General features: G+C 45.8%; 1 protein-coding gene across 27 annotated transcripts in view; it reads right to left on the bottom strand.

The window, feature by feature from the left end:
• Positions 1-21166, bottom strand: part of LOC129030870 (DNA-binding protein RFX8-like) — a 103065-nt gene that overhangs the window by 12129 nt on the left and 69770 nt on the right. For 21 of the 27 annotated variants that reach the window (XM_063649174.1, XM_063649163.1, XM_054476679.2 and 18 more), the window contains 8 exons: positions 19272-19335; positions 12654-12764; positions 11980-12057; positions 9131-9244; positions 7783-7933; positions 5090-5148; positions 3156-3312; positions 860-954 (listed from right to left, as the gene is read on the bottom strand). In XM_063649174.1, coding sequence (XP_063505244.1) covers positions 860-954; positions 3156-3312; positions 5090-5148; positions 7783-7933; positions 9131-9244; positions 11980-12057; positions 12654-12764; positions 19272-19335 — 829 coding nt within the window. The remainder of the gene's footprint in view (positions 1-859; positions 955-3155; positions 3313-5089; positions 5149-7782; positions 7934-9130; positions 9245-11979; positions 12058-12653; positions 12765-19271; positions 19336-21166) is intronic. The other 6 variants (XM_063649165.1, XM_063649166.1, XM_063649175.1 and 3 more) reach the window with 4 other exon arrangements.

Here is a 21166-nt window from a genome sequence, read left to right as displayed (position 1 = left end):
ATTGCTGGGATTACAGATGTGAGCCACCGTGCCCGGCCTCCCTGTAGGTTTTCACCCACAGCCCCTAGCTCTCCCCACCTGCCCTGGGCCCATGGAGTGAAGGACTGTGACCTCTCTCAAGGCATTCTCAGCTCTCCACTGCCCCCATGGAGGATGATGAAAATCAAGCCCAGGATCCCACTGAAGCAACTCCCAAGAGTCACGATGGTCGGAAGGATCAAACCTGCCCATATCCACAACGAAACCATCTTTGGGCTTTTGAAATCAAGCCAGACATTTTACTGGAACATGTCTGCAAAACATGGGCTGTTCTCCCCCTGAAACAGACAAAACCCCTCCTCCTTTTCCACACTCCCTTTGCTGCAATACACACCTGCACACACAGTCACCCACACCAACTTACACACATGCTCACACACACTGCACACATGCTCACCTGTACACACACTCATCCATGCATGCTCAAACACCCACACACATACTGCATACGCTCATGCACACCCACTCACCTGTACACCATGCTCACCACACCCACATACACACATGCTCACACACACCCTGACACACATGCTCACCACAGGCTCACCCCTCCACACACACTCCCACACACCCAAACATATGCACACACTCACACACACACACACACACACACTTGTGTGATGTGCTCCCCCAGACCCCCATTCTCTGCCTGCTACAGAGTTTGAGGCCATCCCCTGCCCTCACACCCAGGCCAGCTTTGACACATTTCCGACCAGAGCCTAAGAAGCCTCTTTCCCATCCCTTAGGCAATGGGCACTCATTTATCTAGAATGGTCAACACACTTTGTTTGTTTTTTTTTTTTAAGTCACAGCTTCCTACCTGGAACACAAATGCTTGCAGATGTGAAGACAGACAGCTGAGGAATACCCTGAGATCTGTTGATGTTCCCAGCAAAGAAATTAGGTTTCTTAAACCTGCAAAGATACAAAATAAACAAACTAAAGATTGCATGCAGCAGAGCAGAATTTCTCTTAGGTATTTGTGTACTGGGTAACCTGGGAACATCACTGAACAATAGCTCGAAGGGACTCCCCAGGGCCTCACGCTCATTGTGAACACAGAGGATGTCCTGAGGCTGGCTTTGTCACCTCTGCGGTCATCTATTCAGAATTACATGGACATACCTGTTGTGAGCCACCTCTGCCACTTGTTGAAACAGAAATATTTTGAAACCATAACTACACCTTGCAATTATCCAGACCTTGTCTTCAGATGAGCTCATTGCACGATACAGACATGACCTCACCTATCCTTGCCATCTTCATAAAAGGGCTGGTTTATTAGTGTCATTGAAGTGATGGCAGACATACATCAAAGCTGCTGAGAGAGGGTGAGCGCCTTGCCTGTGGTTATGCACTCAGTTAGGTGGAGCCTGGTGTGAAGTCAGGTTCTGGATCCTCCACCTGCACAGGTAGCACTGAGAGGGAAAGAACAGCCTTTGGCCTTCCCAGCTTTTTGAGTGCTTCTGCATACCAAGCAGAGTTTGGAAAACTGAGTCGTTTGCAGTGGCCCCCCTGACGCTTGGTGGAGGTACGCTTGGACTCGGAAGTGGAAGCATTTGTCTGCAGGTATCAGCAGTGGCTGACAGTCTGCTATCTCCCTGCAGAACTCTGCATCTTCCTGTTGGGACTCACGAAGATGCCAGTAGGAGCACAGGAGCCCTGGCCAGACCAGTGGGCAGTCTGGAACGCACCTGGGCGTGGGGGGGTCTCATGCCTTCCTGGGACTCCCTGTGATCCAGCTGGGGGTAAGAGGGGGTTTTGGTTAGCCAGCACGTTGGGAAGGGGACCTATTGGGTTCCCACTAATCAGAACTGCAGAATTACTAATCAGAATTAGTAATCCTACTAATAGCTCTGAAGCCTGCTGGATTAAGTGTTAACCTTTTAGTTGCTGGACTGGTGAGAAAAAAAAAAAGTGCCCTGTGGGAGGATCTGGAATTGGGGTCAGCCAGGGGACACTATCAAGGAACAGGACAGTGGAGGGGAGCAGAGGTCATTTACCAACAACTAGGGATATATTTTAGTATTTTAATAACTGGCACAACCCTACCAAGGCCAGCCCTACTGCAAGGTGAAAGAAAGAGGATGGGCTAATTTACAGGTGGTGCTTTTGTGTACTCCTGAATTCTGTACCCATCAAGTCACAAAACACTGAAGTGCTCCTGTGGGCCAGTGCAATGCTGGGTGGCCCAGGGTTACTAAGACACAGCTGACAGCCTGAAGGGGTTCATGGGAACTGAGCGGGCAGCTGTGGACACAGCTGAGAGTACTAGCAAGGAGTTATGCCCATAGAGGGAGAGGCCATTGGACTTACCTGGGGCATCGCAGCAGCGAGTGTTTGGAAAGGGCACACACAGGAGAGCCTGGCACCCTCCCTGTAGCCATCATAGGAGGGCCTAGAGATGCCCATAATTCATAATTGGTAACCATCCTGCAGCTCCCTGCCTCCCAGGTCCTCTCTGAGTCTGGAGAGCTCCTTCTGCCATTACGTTCGCTCCCCAAGGACGCAACAACACACACCAGCCAGCAATGCAAGCTCTTTATGGAAGGGGGATTTTTTTCTTGAAAAACAATGACAATGATCAATAGCAAATGGCAAGAATATCCACCTGCTTCCTGTCACTTGTTTGGAAGGTAATGAAATATGGTAAAAGCACCATTGTTAAACTTCACATTGCAAGTAACAAGAGTGGCAGGAGAATGTGTCAACGCAGACATCTAGCTCAAGGCAATTTAGCATGATTGAAGAGACACAGGAGTCTGTGTGTGTACAACACAGATGCAGAAACTAAACTTTTCCCCCACAGGAGATATTCTGGAGATAAATCCTGTCAAGCAGCAAGCACACTCATCTGATCGTTAATTAACTCAACTAACAGGTATCAGCACTGCTGCCCTGTCTGGCCCTGGGGTAGGTCCTGGGAGCACAGGGACAGGGCATTCCCTGGGGTGTTCATCACCCCACTACAGGAAGAGAAGTGTGAGCAGGAAACTTAGAACATCGGAGTTATAAAGTTCTACCCCTATTAAGAAATTCATGAGTTAATGATGGCCATGCTAGCCCCAGATCTATGCCCAACATGCCAATAAAGCAAGCTGCAGAAGGAAGATTACATTTCATCTCTGGGTTGTTCTCCAGTTCATCTGCACCACTCCGGTCACTTGCCAGGGCTTTCTTAGAAGTAGCCAAAGTGCCTTGATTGATGATGGCCTGCAGATCTGACTTCAAAACGCTGACACGCCTCTTACTTTTCAATACCATTCGCATAGTCTAAAGATAATGGGGAGGCATAATACTCAATTCAATCTTGTCATTTTATTTTTACCTAACTCTCCCCCAAATTGCCAAGATTTTTGTTGTGGGGGAGAAAGAAACATTGATGCGGGTATTACCCATTAAAAATTAATCTTAAACAAGAATGAAAAGGTTAAAATTGCACGCATTCTAGAACTGCCCTTCTGGAAGAAGAAAGAACGAATCTCTAGGAAGACGCATTCAGGGCTGTCTGACACTGCTGCTGCTGCTTCTCTGCACCACACTCACACCACGCCCGAATGACTCTAGCGAGGGAACCCAGGGATTGAGCCTCTGCAAGGAAGGTGTAGGTAGAGCCTGCACTGATCCTGAGGGAGCGGCTGTGGGATTCAGAAGCTGGCTGTCCCTTCTTCATGGGAGCCTTGGCCATAAGGAATTTGGCCTCTGGGAGGTGATATCCTCAGCTGTCAAATGGGGACAATCTAGTCCCCAACACTGTCCGACTGCCTGGGATGCACCTGGTGATCCTCACAGCAATCCTGTGAGAAGGCACGAGTTACCCCTCCCTTTTACAGAGGAGGACACTGAGGGCTCTTGGGGCGTGAAGTAACTTTCCTGAGGGAATGCCTTTCCTGCTCTAAGATAAGGCTTAGAGCAGGGACAGGCTTCAGAACCCACGCTTACTGCTCTGGTTATGTTGAGAGGAAGAGCACACTGCCGGGTCATTTCCAGACCGACTGAGTCAGGACTGTGAGAGCCCTGGAGGACAGGACTGTCTGTGACTGGCAGTGGGACACAACCCCTCTGAGCTCAGAGTCTGGGGAGGGCTCTGCACTGGGAGGATGGGGCCCAGCTTGGGGTCATGGAAGCCACAGCTGGGATCCTCCCACTGGAGACTGATTTGGAGCAGGGTGATGGTCCCCAGGCCCTATCCCGATAGGGCGCTCGCAGGACGTGAGAGAGGACTCCTGGTAGCCCATGAGCTGGGTGCCAGCATCACAGAATCTTTTCTTCAGCCCTTCTCAACCTTTCTCTAAATCACCCCAGGATTGAAAAGGTCAGAGCTGAAGTAACTGGCGGCCTGGCCACACTGAGTCCACGGGCCACACACATGGGTGAAGGGTGTGTCTGTCTGTCTGTCATAGGCCCTGTTACCTCTGACACTGGCACCTCTGTGTGGGGCCTCCTTCTGGCATCTTTTAATTTTATTTTTTTATTTTTTTGAGATGGAGTCTCGTTTTGTTGTTCAGGCTGGAGTACAGTGGCACAATCTTAGCTCACTGCAACCTCCATTTCCCAGGTTCAAGAGATTCTCCTGCCTCAGCCTCCTGAGTAGCTAGGACTCCAGGCACACACCACCATGCCCAGCTAGTTTTTGTATTTTTTTTTTTTTAATAGAGACAGGGTTTTGCCATGTTGGCCAGGCCGGTCTCGAACTCCTGACGTCAAGTAATCTGCCTGCCTCGGACTCCCAAAGTGCCGCGATTACAGGTATAAGCCCCCCACGCCTGGCCATTGGCATCTTTTAAGTGTTGACCTGCTTTCCCTCCTGCTCTGAGAGAGCCAGGAGATTGGAGCCTTCCTGAGGATGGGTGGAAAGGGGGCAGGCTTCTAGCTTTGAGTCACGGGGGCCCACCTCGACTCCTCTGCTGGTGGCCAGGCAAGGCCACCCTGCCTGCCCTCTGCCCTCCAGATGGACAGAGCAACCACTCACTCTTAACAGGGACTTAGAGCTTTCACCTCTTTTCAGGAAACTGCTCTGTTCCCTCCTATCTGCTTGGCTGAAACCTACCTTAGCCATGTTGGAAAGGTACGTCTTTCTTCTTAGTCTTTTGACAAATAGAGTAACTTCTGTTAAGAACAACACATGTGGCCATTAATACAATAACTTCAAGTTCTCATGTGGGCAGTGGGGAAGAGAAGGTGCATGTTTGGGGTAGGAAGGCACAGCTGGCTAAACTGCAACTTCCCCACCCTGTGTCTGCGGGTCCTCTCTGAGTGGCTAGGAGATCCTGGCAGGGGACACTTGGCTGAAATGTCCTCATGTGCCAGAAAAGTTAAGTAACCCCAGCATCTGACATGCGTGCTACTATGATGTGAATGTTTATCTCCCACACCCCCAGTTTCATATGTTGAACCTCACCCCCGTTGTGATGGTGTTAGGAAATGGAGCCTTGGGGAGGTGATGAGGCCCTGAGTGTGGAGTTCCCATGAAGAGCATTAGAGGCCCCAGAGTGACCCCTTGCCTCTTTCACCATGTGAAGACAAAGCAAAAAGACAGCCATCTGTGAACCAGTAAGCAGACCTTCCCCAGACACCCATCTGCTGGTGCCTTGATCTTGGACTTCCCAGCCTCCAGAACTATAAGCAATACATTTCAGTTGTTTATATACTGCCACCTAGTTGGTGGCATTTTACTACAGCAGCCAGATTGGACTAAGACCGGTATGCGAAGGAGCACCCCCAACTTTCTCATCCTACAGTGCTTTCCTTGGAAAATAATCAAAGGAAAGGAAAGGATGAAAAGGGAACACATAGAAACAGGTGTTCTCTTCTTGAATGCATTCATTCATTTGACAAATATTTGGGAGAACACTCGTGCAGTGTTTGCTCAATAACTATTTGCTGGAAGGCTGCTGAGCTGATGGACGGAAGAGGACAGCCCTTCCCTACAAAGGGCTCATGCTCCAGAGGATGGGTCACCAGATATGCAAACACATCCCAAAAGCAGGCTAAGTGCTCCTATGTGATGTGAGAGCACAAGGAAGAAAGGGAGGCTGTCTGGAAGAAGGTATTGAGGAAAGCTTCACTGAGAAGGTGACATTTCATCTGGGCTTTGATGCGTAGGTAGGAGTTAGCCAGGAGTAATGGGGCAGAAGGCAGTCCAAGCAGAGAAAATGGCAGGAATAAGGGCCTTTTCTGGGGACAGCCTGTCTAGTGTTGCTGAAGAGCACTGTTGGGTCATGGGAGTCCCTTGGGAGATGGAGACAGGGATGGGGCCAGAGGCCAAACTGTGAAGGGGCCAGAGGCCAAACTGTGAATGACTGCAGAGCAGTGGAGGAGAGTGGGCCATCTGGGCAGTGGGGGCCTGGGAAGGTTGGTAATTGATTAATTGCTGTTTTAGAATGATCACTGGGGGTGGAGGGGAGTGTGGCTGGGAAGGGGGGGTGGAAGCAGGATGACCAACTAGGAAACTGCTGAAGTAGCCTACAGAGTGAAGAGACAGAGGCTTGAATTCGGGCAGATGTTAAAGGAGCACAGGAAAACTGGAGCGAGGCTCTGCTCCCCACTCCTTGGACCCCCTTTGTAGCAAGTCCCAGTCTCACCTTCTGCAACATCCCTAAAATTTCCAAGTGGGACAAACTGGATCAGGGCACCCAGCATTAGTAGTGAACACAGCTGGGGGAAGGGGTCATGGGGAGTGGCGATTAGACATGGTCCTATGCTGTAGGCACTTTGAGAAGTCCCCTATCTGCACTACCTAGGAAATAATTGCAAAGGAAGCAAGACTTACAGAAATGTGAGGCAATAACTGGTGCCTGCTTGGTGACAAAATGGCCCTGAGCTGGCAAGAAGGGTGGGACCCCATAGGGAGTTTGAGAGCTGCAGGCAATGATAGCAAAACTGCACAAAGGCAAGAGGGAGAAAATGGGTATTTCCAGGATGATCTGACAGGGCATGGCAGGTGCGGGCTGGCCTTTGAAGGAACATGGAGATTCAGGGACACAAAGAGGACAGATTTATAGGGAACTGGACCAGCTGACAGAGCAGTTCAATCTCACGCTCGGAAACCACTGCAGGCCTTGAACAGATAAATAGCCTGGTGGGACTGCAGCCTGGCAGCCAGACAGAAGGGGAAAGCATTCTAGAAACTCAGCAGAGAGATGGTGCAATTCAGGTGTGAGAATGCCCTGGTGAATATCCACACCTAGAACACCTTGACCTGCCAAAAGTCCATGTTATTATTCCAAAGAGAAATAGCTTAAAAGGGTGTGGCTGGATCAGCACAAAAATCCATCACCAGCACTAAAAGCCAGAAACCCTGAGCAGGCTGGGCCTTCCGGACTGTAGCTGAGTGCATGCGGCAGCCGCTGAAAGCTACCACCCAGGGTGAAAGTCAGGTGCTTCATCTACACTTACAGAATTTATTTATTTATGTATTTCTTTACTTTAAAAACAGGGTCTTGCTCCATCACCCAGGCTGGAGTGCAGTGACATGATCATGGCTCACTGTAGCCTTGACCTCCTGGGCTCAAGTGATCCTCCCTCCTCAGCCTTCTGAGTAGCTAGGTCCACAGGTGTGTGCCACCACACTCAGCTAATTTTTAAAACTTTTTTGTAGAGACAGGATCTCACTATGTTGCCCAGGCTGGTCTCAAACTCCTGGGCTCAAGCGATCCTCTTGCCTTAGCCTTCCGAAGTGCTGGGATTACAGGCATGAGCCACTGCACCAGCCCAGAATTTATTTTTGTCATTGAAACCTACCTTTGAGTTTGGAGATCTGCAAGAGGGCCAGGACACCTTCCAAAGCACTAAGAAGCCACAGCTTAAATTTCTTACTAAATAACCGCACAGATTTCAGGTACTGAATAGAAACATCTTCCAAGAAGTCATGAAGGAGAACATCCTCAATTCCCTACAACAAAAGTATCAAGACACTATGATTCTGCTGATGGTGCAGGTGTGACTGAAGCTCACACATGCCACAGGGACAGGGAGGGTCTCAAGAAGTCTGAGAGCGGGTCCCCACCCAGGTTGAGGGGGCAGCACCATGTAGCCTGGCCACTGCTTCCCATGCAGGATGTTAGGCTGGTGCAGCCACAGTTGGAATTTTTTTCCAATATTTTTATTTATTTATTTGAGACGGAGTCTTGTTCTGTCACCCAGGCTGGAGTGCAGTGGCATGATCTTGGCTCACTGCAACCTCCGCCTCCCGGGTTCAAGCGATTCCCCTACCTCAGCCTCCCGAGTAGCTGGGATTACAGGGGCATGCCACCACACCTGGTTAATTTTTTTGTAATTTTAGTAGAGATGGGGTTTCACCATCTTGGCCAGGCTGGCCTCGAACTCCTGACCTCGTGATCCACCCGCCTCAGCCTCCCAAAGTGCTGGGATTACAGGCATGAGCCATCGCTCCTGGCCTCAAATATTTTTAGAAGATTGATAACTGATTCAAATATTTTTTTAAAAAATCACACAATGCTGGCCAATACTAGGTGGGTCAATCCAAATGTATTTAAGGGCTGAACCCAGCTTCTAGTTTTCAAACTTTGTGTTAAAAACTTGGAAGTACTAGATGGTTTCCTTATAAATAATAAAATAAAAGGTTAGGCTTGTGACTCGCTGAAGGAGAACATCTTTTTAACCCAGAGAAGATGTAAACCTGACCCTCCAAATACAACCCTCCAAATACAATCACTTCAGAGATAGCGCTTCAACCAAAGCAAAGCAAAGCAAAGCAAAGCAAAGCAAAGCAAAGCAAAGCAAAACAAAACAAAAGCCCTGGCAGTTAAGCATATTACAATTCCAATTATTCATTTTAGAATGTCTTCTTTTACAGAAATTCCCAGAGAAAGAACTTCGACTCAATTCGGACTTCACTGATATGGAACCAGAGGTTACTATGTGCTTTGGCTTTTGGTGTCCATGAGGTAATTCACAAAGGGAAACTGAGTGTTAGGCAGAGATCAGATGGCTCCTGGTCCATACACCCCACTATTCACTCCTCAGAGGACCATGGAGACTGCAGAGAGGTGGAGCTGTGGGTCCAAACCCAGCATTTGCTGCCAATTTCTGCAAAGGATATACTCTAGAGACTCACGCATCCTCCTACCTTGTACAGCTGGACATCGTAGCATTTAAAGAGCTGGCACACATCAGGCAATGACATCAGCATGATTGTGTCTTGCTGCAGAGACTTCCAGAAGGAAGTAAGCAAGTCCTCCACCTGGGGTAAGTAACAGCATATTGCCAAAACTCGTTTTCCACCTCCCAAGGCTAACCCCCTGCCACAGATACTTCCTTAGCCCCAGATGACAATGGGATGAATTTTGTTCCAGTGCGTGTAAAGCTTTGCCTCTCAGCTTTTCCAAGCTGTATTTTGATAGAATTCTTTCCAACAACCCATCTGAGAGCACCTGCCAGTTGGATGGGATAATGTAGAACATTATTAATATTTTTTTGAGGCAGTTTCTAGAAGGGAAGCTCTTTCTGACCACAAGGAGGCTCCAGTTGATTATACTAGGATGAGGACTGGGCCACAGGGCACAGCCCAGAGAGAATAAATGTTCATTGGCTGACTGACTGACTGACTGCCTCAATCATTTTTCAGCTCAGAGAAAGGTGTGATAGTAATTAATCTAAGAGACCCCTTCCTTGCCATCAAGTTAGAAGTCGCCTAACGACTGTGGAAGGAAAAGGAGACTGGTGTGGTTCTACACAGGAGCCTTCTCTAAAGCCTATGTGGACTACTTCGTGGCGGCTCCTCTTTTCTGTTTTTTCCCATGTTGACTTATCAGTTTCCATTCTTGAACCACGTGACCGATCTGCTTCGCCGCCAGTAAAGACTCTTGCCTGTTTGGGATTTCCACAGGCTCAGACACTGTGAGGCATCACAACCTTATCGCGTCTCCCTTGGTCCTGGTGCTAGGATCTGCCAGTGATGCCAGACAAGGTGCTGGCCCCATGCATCGGTTGTCATGGAAGTTAGGGTCAACTCCTGAATTACATGGCCACAGGCACTGATTTAAAATCCTGTTATCAAGGCATTAATTCTAGAGAGGACTTCTCCAAAGACACTCTGAAAAATACAACACAGGGTGTAGCAATCCCTTTTCTCTCAGGCTGGGAACCTTGGAGCAAGGAGCTTTGGGGAAGGGGGGTCTGGGTGGAGCCACTACCACAGACTTGTCTCTGCCCACCCCTCACCACCCGCGTCCAAGTCACCAAACCCTGTTGCGATTGCCTCTGAAATATTTCTCTAACCTGCCCCTGTTTAATCTGTGATATCACTGTCACTGCCCCAGAACCGACCCTTGTTGCTTCTCACCTCAACTGTGACAAAACCTCCTCGCTGCCTCTCTGTTCCACGACGGCCAAGCCCTATTGTCACTGCTCCCCCACTGTCTTCTCAACAAGTCAAGAGTTCTTCCTGGGGCATCCGAGGCCCCTTCTAGCATCAGCCTACTTTCCCACCTCCCCTCTGGCTTCTCTTCTTTAGAAATAATAAAATCTAGGCTGGGCACGGTGGCTCACAGCTGTAATCCCAGCACTTTGGGAGGCTGAGGTGGGCAGATCACCTGAGGTCAGGGGTTTGAGACCAGCCTGGCCAGCATGGTAAAAACCCCGTCTCTACTAAAAATACAAAAAATTAGCCGGGCATAGTGGTGGGCGCCTGTGGTCCCAGCTGCTCGGGAGGCTGAGGCAGGAGAATTGCTTGAACTCAGGAGGTGGAGGTTCAGTGAGCCGAGATCGCACCACTGAACTCCAGCCTGGGTGACAGAGCAAGACTACGTCTCAAAAAAAAAAAAAAAAAAAAAAGAAAGAAAGAAAAAAGAAAAGAAAAAAAGAAATAATAAAATATAGTCATAGTGACCTTTTTGTCACATCATGCCCGTGAACATCATGCTGCCTTTACCTGCACCATGGGTTCTACCTGGAATCCCTCTCCTACCCCATTTTCTGTCTATTGCACCTCTGCCTTTCCTACTAGAGTCAGCAGCAACGTGGCCTGCTTTGGAAGCACTCCCTGGCCTTCTCTGTTACCCTTCTCTGGGCACCCAGAATAGTCTAATCATGCAGCTATTCTAGAACTTTCCACATTGCATCATATTTATTGGATAATATTGCTCCTTTCATTACCAAATACTAACTTCTCAAGCCTTATGGAGAATACTTTCCTAGTCCTGGTAACAGTGTCGGTCACAGGGTAGGAATTAAATACGTATTTGATGAGTAAGTGAAGAAGGAAAGGAATATGTCAGATATCCAGTGTGGATGGGTATTTGTAACATTGCATCAACAGGACAGGGGCCATCCTGAAGACATCTTGGTCTCTCCCTCACTACAATGCTTTACACCAAGTAGGTAGTAAATGCGCTCGTGCTGAATGAACGTTATCACCCAAAGTTGAAGTGCTTAGAATATACTGAAGCATCAGGAAAAAATTCTCATTTGAATGTGCACTTGTTTCCTTGGATTTTCATCTCACACTGCAGAAGATGAAACTCAGAATAGCTGAAAGATTTATTCATGTTTTCCACAGCCAATTCTAGGATTAAATCCAATCGTGACAATACCCATGCCAGATCACTCAGCTGTGAAGTCCTGCTCCATCTTCAGTTAGGGCATATCAATAAAATGGCTCTTCGGCACCACTGAAAATTCCAGGGTGAATTTTATTACCAATACTTTATTCAAAATGAGCAGAATTAGGATCTAAAAAATAGCTGAATTTGTATTTAGAGCCTAAGGTTATCTGTATTAGCACCTTGGAGAATTTCCAACTGATTACACTGAAAATCAATCTCACCTTCCAGAACTCAATGACTACAAGATAGGCACATAGCTTGTAAGCACTTCAGTGCAGTGGGTTACCACTGGACATCGGTTGATGGAGTCTCATCAAATAAAAATGATTAATAAGGAGTCATAAATGCTTGTATTTTATAGATAAAACCCTACCCTCTCAAATTCTTGGTTCCTCACATTTCGTAAAATGTCTCGACAAAAGTTGCAGTATTCGTCAGCAAGGAAGGCCATCTAGGAAGAATATGGAAAATTATTTCAGCTTGTGGGCCTTTTCAAAAATGAACTGATCTTCACAGACTTTTCTGAAGCTCTCAGAGGCTGGTCTTGTTGCAATTCTCAAATGACAATAGCTGGGCCCTTCACTTGGGCCACAGCATTTTGTTTGTTTGTTTCTATAAACTAATGCAGACCTTATAGGCTGATAGTCCATGTAGCTTTAATTTCAATGTCATAACTCATATTTGCAGATTTATTCTACTACTACAAAGGCCACCAAACTTTGACACCTTTTTTTCTAAACTTCAATTTTCCCCTCCATAATCCCCAGCCCTAATTTCTAGAAAATCCATATATCTGTTCCTTTGTTTGTCTTGGGGAAGAGGCAGTCCCAGCAGGAGCCTTGCCACAGGATGTGATAAGGAACCCTGAACTTCCTGAGCACCATCAAACCAGGGAAGGCTGCTAAGGCTGCTGGTCCTCATGGGTCTGGCAAAGGCAAACATTATTCCATGTGACACAGCCATGACCACAAGCACAAAAGGAAGCTATTTACTGCCCTAAGCATCACACAGCCTGAAAGGCTAATCTCCCCATGAGTGTAAACCTACCATATTACAGGAGTATTTCTTTGCCAGTTCTTGCTCCAAAAATGGACATCTCCCGAATTCAGACAAAGGGGATCCAACTGGGTCTGTCTTCATTGGTGAATGATCTTCACACTAAAAATCATTTGTGCAATGGATTATGTCTTAAAATACAATACTTTTTTGGCATACAAATCATCTTATGATCACGCTACTCTAAGTTAGTATTGTGTATAACCTTTTAGCCACACCTCTGCACACATTACTGATTCCAGCAACTTTCCTCTCATATTTTACTCCAAATGCTGCTAGTTTTTGTCTATAATTCTATGAACGATGGACATCAGGGAAGGGATAGGATTTAATGTATTACCAAATGTATCTCTCTTGGGATCATCCATTTACAAATCCTCTATAGCAATGTACAATAAGACTATTATCTATGAATTATTTAATATCACAATACACTTCTACAACCCTTGTCCATGTAATTGTTCCTCCTTGAAATGAAATCATACCTTGTTTGGGTCATCCTGCCTATATCATAACAATGGTTCATTGTATGAGAAATCTCAGGGCCATTGCAAACAAGGAAAATGAGGAGCATGGACTTTCCTTTAGAAGAGCCAATTACAGGCCCAGGCGTGGTGGCTCATGCCTATAATCCCAGCACTTTGGGAGGCTGAGGTGAGTGGATCACTTGAAGTCAGTAGTTCAAGACCAGCCTAGCCAACATGGTGAAACCCCGTCTCTACTAAAAATACAAAAATTAGCTGGGTGTGGTGGCGGACACTTGTAATCCCAGCTATTCGGGAGGCTGAAGTGGATGAATTGCTTGAGCCCAGGAAATGGAGGTTGCAGTGAGCCAAGATTACACCACTGCACTCTAGCCTGGGCGAGAAAGAGCAAAACTCCATCTCAAAAAAAAAAAGAAAAAAAAGAACCAATTACAGGATGGGAAGGAGGAAGAAAGGTGGCATGGCGGAAAGCAAGTGCAACATTCCTCCCTGCCTCCCTGTGTCACTCATGCTGCTGTCCCCTCTGGGCATGGGGAGGCATGAGGTCTCCTCCTGGTCTGAATAAAGGGTATCAATTTTATTTGAAATGATTTCTTCAGCGTTGTCATAGACTGCTTTTAAATAATTTCACTTACAATAAAGTAGGATGAAAGAATTCCTCCAAGTTGAAAATTGAGCGGCCAACCCTGCTACGCCAGACTGTGACTTTTCATTCTCTCAAACCTCATGACCCGCTCTCTGACCCTATAGTTCCAAGGTCAGCATTCCATCCTTAGCCTGCCCAGTCCTTACGCACCCTAAGCCTCACTAAGCTACTCACTTATAGAATTGCTTCTGTGGGTTTTGGTAGGTTCCTGTCTATAAGACATGTGAGGGCATGGCAGCTTCTCTAACCACCTGTGCCCACCCTTTACAGGAGGAGTGAGCTCAGCCACCATCCCACACAGTGCTGCACACACTCAAAACAGGCACCACTGTGTTTTCCTCCTCTCCGATGCCCCAGTGTCAACCAGTACTGCACTGGGGATCACGGAAGTTTAGAGAGCATGCTTAACTGTCCTCTCAGTGCCCTAAAGTCTGTATTTCATAACTCTGTTGTGATTCTGAACCTCTTTAAGAATCTGATGAAAGCAACTGACCCTCTCCCTGGAGAAAATGCATACTATGCACACAATATTATGAAGATGCCATGTTAAAACTTCCCCCATTAATACTGTTGGAATGATGTAGGGGTATAGATGTCTAAATAAATACATAAAGCAGGAACACAGAGGGGACAGCTCAAAGGAGTCTCTCTATTGGGTGCTGTCTAAGCCTCATTCACACCACACTTTAGAATATTGGCTTTATTCGGAGTCATCAGAAGATGGGTCTTCTTGACATTTATGCAGCCAACAGACACATGAAAAAATGCTCATCATCACTGGTCATCAGAGAAATGCAAATCAAAACCACAATGAGATACCATCTCACACCAGTTAGAATGGTGATCATTAAAAAGTCAGGAAACAACAGGTGCTGGAGAGGATGTGGAGAAATAGGAATGCTTTTACACTGTTGGTGGACTATAAACTAGTTCAACCATTGTGAAAGAGAGTGTGGTGCCGCCTCAAGGATCTAGAACCAGAAATACCATTTGACCCAGTGATCCCATTACTGGGTATATACCCAAAGGATTATAAATCATGCTGCCATAAAGACACATGCACACGTATGTTTATTGCGGCACTATTCACAATAGCAAAGACTTGGAACCAACATAAATGTCCATCAGTGATAGACTGGATAAAGAAAATGTGGCACATATACACCATGGAATACTATGCAGCCATAAAAAGGATGAGTTAACGTCCTTTGTAGTGACATGGATGAAGCTGGAAACCATCATTCTGAGGAAACTATCACAAGGACAGAAAACCAAACACTGCATGTTCTCACTCATAGGTGGGAATTGAACAATGAGAATGCTTGGACACAGGGTGGGAAACATCACACACTGGGGCCTGTCAGGGGTTGGGGCCTGGGGAAGGGATAGCATTAGGAGAAATACCTAATGTAAATGACGAGTTGATGGGTGCAGCAAACCAACATGGCACATGTATACCTGTGTAACAAACCTGCACGTTGTGCACATGTACCCTATAACTTAAAGTATAATTAAATAAATAATAATTTGAAACAGAAAAAAAAAAAGAAGATGGGTTTTCTTGTATGTGGGTATGGATGATGCTCAAGTTGATCATACTGAAGGATGGAGCTATTCCATGAAGCTCATTGGCCTGATCATAGGTGTTCTGTTAGAGAACTGAGGAATCCTCAATTTTAACTCTGGGCTAACCTCTCATAATGCAAGACCCCAACTGCATCCATATTTTCCAGAGCACTCACACCCTGGTTATGTCAATGTTCTCTGGGTGTTACTGCTGGTATTCCCAAAGCAGCATTCTCAAACACATCAGAATCCCTTGGGGCCCTTGAGATCCATGTTCCTAGGCCTCTAGTGAATCTGATGAGACAAGAACTCTAGATGTGTAACCAGCTTCCCTACTGAGCCTTCTGCATGCCCATGCTGAGAACTGCAGCTTTAGGCCGACAGTTCTTTGTTGAATGCTACAGAAATCTCTACATTTCACCATGGCATATACAACACAGTTTCACCTGTTCAGAAGAAAACATCTGACAATGTACTGTTAAGATATTCAATAAACAATTACAAGGAAAATGTAAAAGTGTTTTATTACACAACATAATGAAGAGCAAATTCATGATTTCCTGAAGTCAATTCCCTGAGGTCTCTTCCTCCATAGACATTACTTATAGGCATAATCCTTTCATTAAAAACTGTGAAAAGAATTGTTCTTTCACAAACAATATTTTTAAAATCATAAATTGAAATATTTCCTTTACAACATAAACAACCAGAAATCTAAAGTAAAAGTAGAGTACAGACCACTAAAGTGTGGATCCCTGCAGGAGATTCTCTACAGCAGAAGGCATTCAGGAAGCATGCTGAGGAATTCCAGTGCATAAACAATAATTCGGCAAAGCAAAGAAGGGGATGGAGAGAAGTTGATCAATGGGTACAAACAGACAGTCAGAAGAAATGAGACCTAGGCTTTGATCAATCTAGTAGAGTGACTATTGTTCACAAAAATCTATTTGATATTTTCAAATACCCAGATGAGAATCATTTGGCTGCCTCCAGATAAAGAAAAGATACCTGTTTAAGGCAATAAGTATCCCAATTATACTGATTTGATCTTTACACAGTATAGAAATGTATCAAAATATCACGTGTATCCAGAAAATATATACATCTATTATATATCAGTCTTTAAAAATCCACCAACTTTTAAACAATAACTGTGTTGAGTGTGGTGGCTCATGCTTGTAATCCCAGAACTTTTGGAGGCTGAGGCAGGAGGATTGCCTCGGGCCAGGAGTTCATGACCAATATGGGCAACATAGTAAGAGCCTGTCTCTACAAAAAATTTAAAAAAAAAAACAAAAAAAAAAACATGTCTGGGCATGGTGACATACGCCTGGAGTCCTAGCTACTCAGGAGGCTGAGGTGAGAGGATGCCTTGAGCCCAGAAGTTGGAGGCTCCAGTGAGCTGTGATCATGCCACTGCTCTCCAGCCTGGGCAAAAGAGCAAGACCTCGTCTCTAAAAAATAAAATAAATAAATAAATACTGCATAATGACAAATATGTATAAACAAAAGCTATATCTAAAAAATGACAAAGAAAAAAATGAGAAATTCTACGTGGATTCTTTAGGTATATTAAATGCAGTTTGAGATTTTCAATAGACCCAAGAAATGTCATTGGAGTTACATGCTACCATTCATCTACTCATTCTTTAGTGAGCGTGCACTAGGTGTCAGCCCCTGGGAGTCTGATGTGTGACACCTTCCCACCATCACCTGCTCCATCAGGCACCATCTGCCTCCCCTGGATTACCCCATCAATTCTCCTGAATGCCTTTGCTTCTTCCTGCATCCTTGAAGACACTGTTCCCAGAATTATCACCCCCCAAAGCAAATGTATCCTGTTACTCCCCTTCTGAAGATGCCTCGATGGTGCCCCATGGTCTCCTGGGTCAAATCCAAGTTCTCTGCCTAGCATTGACAAGCTCTGTGCCCTCTGGTCCTCTCCACCCACCTCGCCCAGTGCGCTGCTCCCCAGCATATGCACGCTGGCTTCCACACACGTTTGTCATCACCTCCCAGCTCCAATGCAGGCTACACCCTCAAAATGAACACCCTCCTAAGTGAGGAGCCAGTGACCCCCTTCAGGACTAGCTCAAGGATAATATGACAGGCAGAATCAGGCCCCTCCACCCCAAAAATGTCCACATCCTAATCCCTGGAACCTATGAATATGTTCCCTTGCATGGCAAAGGGACCTTGCAGATGTGATTAAGGTTAAGGACCTTGAGATGGGAGGGTTTCCTGCCTTATCCAAGTGGCCTCATGTCATCACAAAGGTGCTTTAGAAAGGGCCACCTTTCCCAGCTGCAGGGAGCCAGACAGACTGCAGCATGAGAAGGGTCTGGCCTGTCTTTGCTGGCTTTGAAGATGGGGCGCAGGCCATGAGCCAAGGAATGGGAGTGACCTCTAGAAGCTGGAAAAGGGAAGGAATGGATTCTTCCCTAGAATGTCCAGAAGGAACACAGCTCTGCCAACACGTTGATATTAGTCTGGTAAGAATGGTGTTGAAATTATGACTTCCAGGGCTGTATGACAACAAATTTGTGTTGTTTTAAGTCACTGACTTTGTGCTAATTTGTCACAACAGTAGGAACCGCACTCTTGAGTGCAGCCCTCTCTAATCACTCTTGCCTCCCATAGCCCCTCTCCTCCACCCCCAATTTGGAGTTCCCAAACCACCCATGGCCTGCACTGCCCACTCGACCTGGTACCCATTGTTCCACGTCTATCTTAGCTTCCCAACTACAAAACTGTGTCCTACTTAAGTAGAGGGACTTTGTTTGGTTTTAGCTTTTCTTTCACAACCCATTCAGCCCTGAAGAGGGCTGGTCACTAAACATGTTTATAAATGGTTATCTGTTCAATGACACTTGTCAACAAGACAGTATCTGTTATTGTCAGAATGTTGGTATCCCCACCGCCCCCCGCCAGGTAATATGTTAAAACCCTAATCCTGGCTGAGCGTGGTGGCTCACTCCTGTAATCCCAGCATTTTGGGAGGCCGAGGGGGGCAGATCGCTTGGGGTCAGGAGTTTGAGACCAGCCTGGCCAGCTTAGTGAAACCCTGTCTCAACGAAAAATAAGAAAATTAGCCAGCGTGGTTGCGGGCGCCTGTAATCCCAACTACTTGGGAGGCTGAGGCAGGAGAATCGCTTGAACCAGCCTGGGCAACAGAACGAGATTCCATCTCAAAACAACAACAACAACAACAACAACAAAAAACCTCTAATCCCAACATTACAGTATTTGGAGGTGGGGCCTCTGGGAGGTAATTAGGTCACAAAAGTGGAGCTCTCATGAATGAGATTAGTGCTTGCTCCCTCTCTTTTCACCACGTGAGACACAATGAGGAGTCATCTGCAGCCTGAAAGAGGACCCTCCCGTAACCTGGCGATGCTGGCACCTGGGACTTCCAGCCTCTGGAACTGTGAGAAATAAATGTTTGTTGTTGAAGCCATCCTGTCAATGGTAATTTGCAGCTCGCACTAAGACAGTATCCAAGTACTATCATATCGTTTTGGCCCACTAAAATAAAATCAACTCATGATGTCATACATTAGTTATTCATAGTTCTGGTGTCCTAATTCAGAGCTGTAACTGTAATAGGGAGACACTTCAGACACATTTATTGCCAACAGCCTATATATCCTTTTTAATTTTAGCTGAAGAAACACAGTTAAGCAGGGAATGTGCAGCCAAACAGTAGGTTCCTTAAGGACAGAGACTATGTCTGTCTTGGCACAGCATGTGGAAAGTGGTGGGCACTGAACATTTATGGTCAGATGGGTGAATGGTTAGGAGCTACCTAGAGTAAGAACATTACACACAGAAAAACAGCTGGATTGAATTAAGCAATCACTGGTATTGCTAGATCTGGGTCTATTATAGTAAATCTATTTGATTAACACTCACTGTTGCTTCTTGTTGGATAATGCTGTTATAATTAGTAGATTTTTCAAAGGCAATGGCATCTCCACTGTGAAGGAACAGAAAACAGAGAAGTAATTTTAGCAAGACACCTGTCTCTGAGCAGAAGCACGAAGTTTCTTTTGCAGCAAGGTTATTTGTTTAGGGGTATAACTTTTATTGAAAAACCCTCTGCTATGTTTCTATCCACAAATGGTAATGATCACAAGCTTGGGGCTTTAAAAAATCCATTTCTGTAACTGGGACAACCACGCATTTATTTTTAAAGGTTTATTCCTTTCAGAAGCAAGAATATGATATCATCATGGGTAGAATTCACTCCTGTGGGAAAAGAAAAATCATCATGAACGTGAATTCTTATTACTTTTTTATTTTGGTGCATTTTAAATAATCGATACAGAAATGATAACATCCTCTGAGTTGATGGATGTAGAAGAACACCTTTACAGAACAAAGAAACTGGTAATTAATAATAGAGATGTAAATTTCATTTCACCATGCCTCTTGGATTCATATAAGATAATGGAAAAGTTTATACATAATGGAGAACAGACTCGGTCCTATCTATGCAGTACAGTGTATTTTTTCTTTAATCATGGGCATTCGATAAGCTGTGAGCCCAGTTCACTTGCACCAGGGAATGTCCATTCTCAAGATGCCAGAGTTGGTGGTGTCTCCTCCCACTTCCCTGTCACTCAGCCCCAGAGTTATGGCTGAGCCAAGGGCAGACATGACTTCGGTGGGTCCGTCCACTCCAAGTCAGCACACATCCTCATGCCTGATGGTTTCAGCTCTACCTGAACATAAAAAAGAGAAGAGGAAGCCAGCAGCCTCTTGCTGTGCTTCTGGAAGCCAGGCAATGGTCATCCAGGTAAGGAGGACCTGGGAGGAGGTGGGAGTCAGAGGGGAGGTAGAGGAAAATGGCTTTCCTTCCAGATAGGATGGTTCTACATCCTCCCCAGCCTCTTGAAAGCCCCAGGGGCTCTCTTCTGAAGGTTTGGGTCAGTCCACTCTCCAAACCAAGTCATAGAAAACTGGGCAGAATGCTTGATACCCATCTGATAAATGTTTCCACATAATGTTTTATTTCAAAACAGGGCACACAGATTCAGGGTCTGGACACAAACCCACTAGAAAGGCACTCTTCATCTTTTAATAAGAGTTGTTATCAAAATAGAAATTTTGCTGTGGACTTTCCAGTGGCTGCAGGACACAGCACCTGTTCAACCTGAAAGGGTATATGGATAAGCCCTGCACATGCACATAGGGTGATGGGCAATGCTAGAGGAGCCAAAGGCAAAGAATTTGGAGTGTCTTAGGAATTCCATTTGTCATGTGTTATGGACTGAGTTGCCTTCTCCTCAAATTCCTATGTTGAAGCCCTAGCCCTCTATGTGACTGTATTTGTAAATAAGATCTTTAAGGAGATAATTAAGGTTAAATGAGGTCATAAGAATAGGGCCTTAATCCAATCCAGGACTGGTGTCCTTATAAGAAGACACCAGAGAACTTGCTCTCTTTCTCTCTCTCTCCATGTGAACAAAGACAAGAACATGTGAAGACACAGCAAGAAGGTGGCTGACTGCAAGCCAGGAAGAGAGCCCTCACCAGAAACCAAATTTTGGGGTACCTTGATCTTGGACTTCTAGCCTCCAGAACTGTGAGAAAATAAATTTCTGTTGCTTAAGCCACCCAGTCGGTTGTATTTTGTTATGACAGCCCAAGAGAATGCATCATATCTCAATGATATCTTGGGTAGGTGTGAATATTATGCAGTTTCTTCAGGTAAAATTTATAAACAGCCCATTGCCACAGATTCTGGGACATTATAGCAACAAAAACAACAAATAATAAATCAAACTTAGAATAAAGACTAGAAT

Source organism: Pongo pygmaeus, chromosome 12 (assembly GCF_028885625.2).
Source record: "Pongo pygmaeus isolate AG05252 chromosome 12, NHGRI_mPonPyg2-v2.0_pri, whole genome shotgun sequence".
Lineage (NCBI taxonomy): Eukaryota > Metazoa > Chordata > Mammalia > Primates > Hominidae > Pongo > Pongo pygmaeus.
The sequence above is the reverse complement of the archived record's forward strand: the minus strand, read 5'-3'. Positions and strand labels throughout refer to the sequence as shown.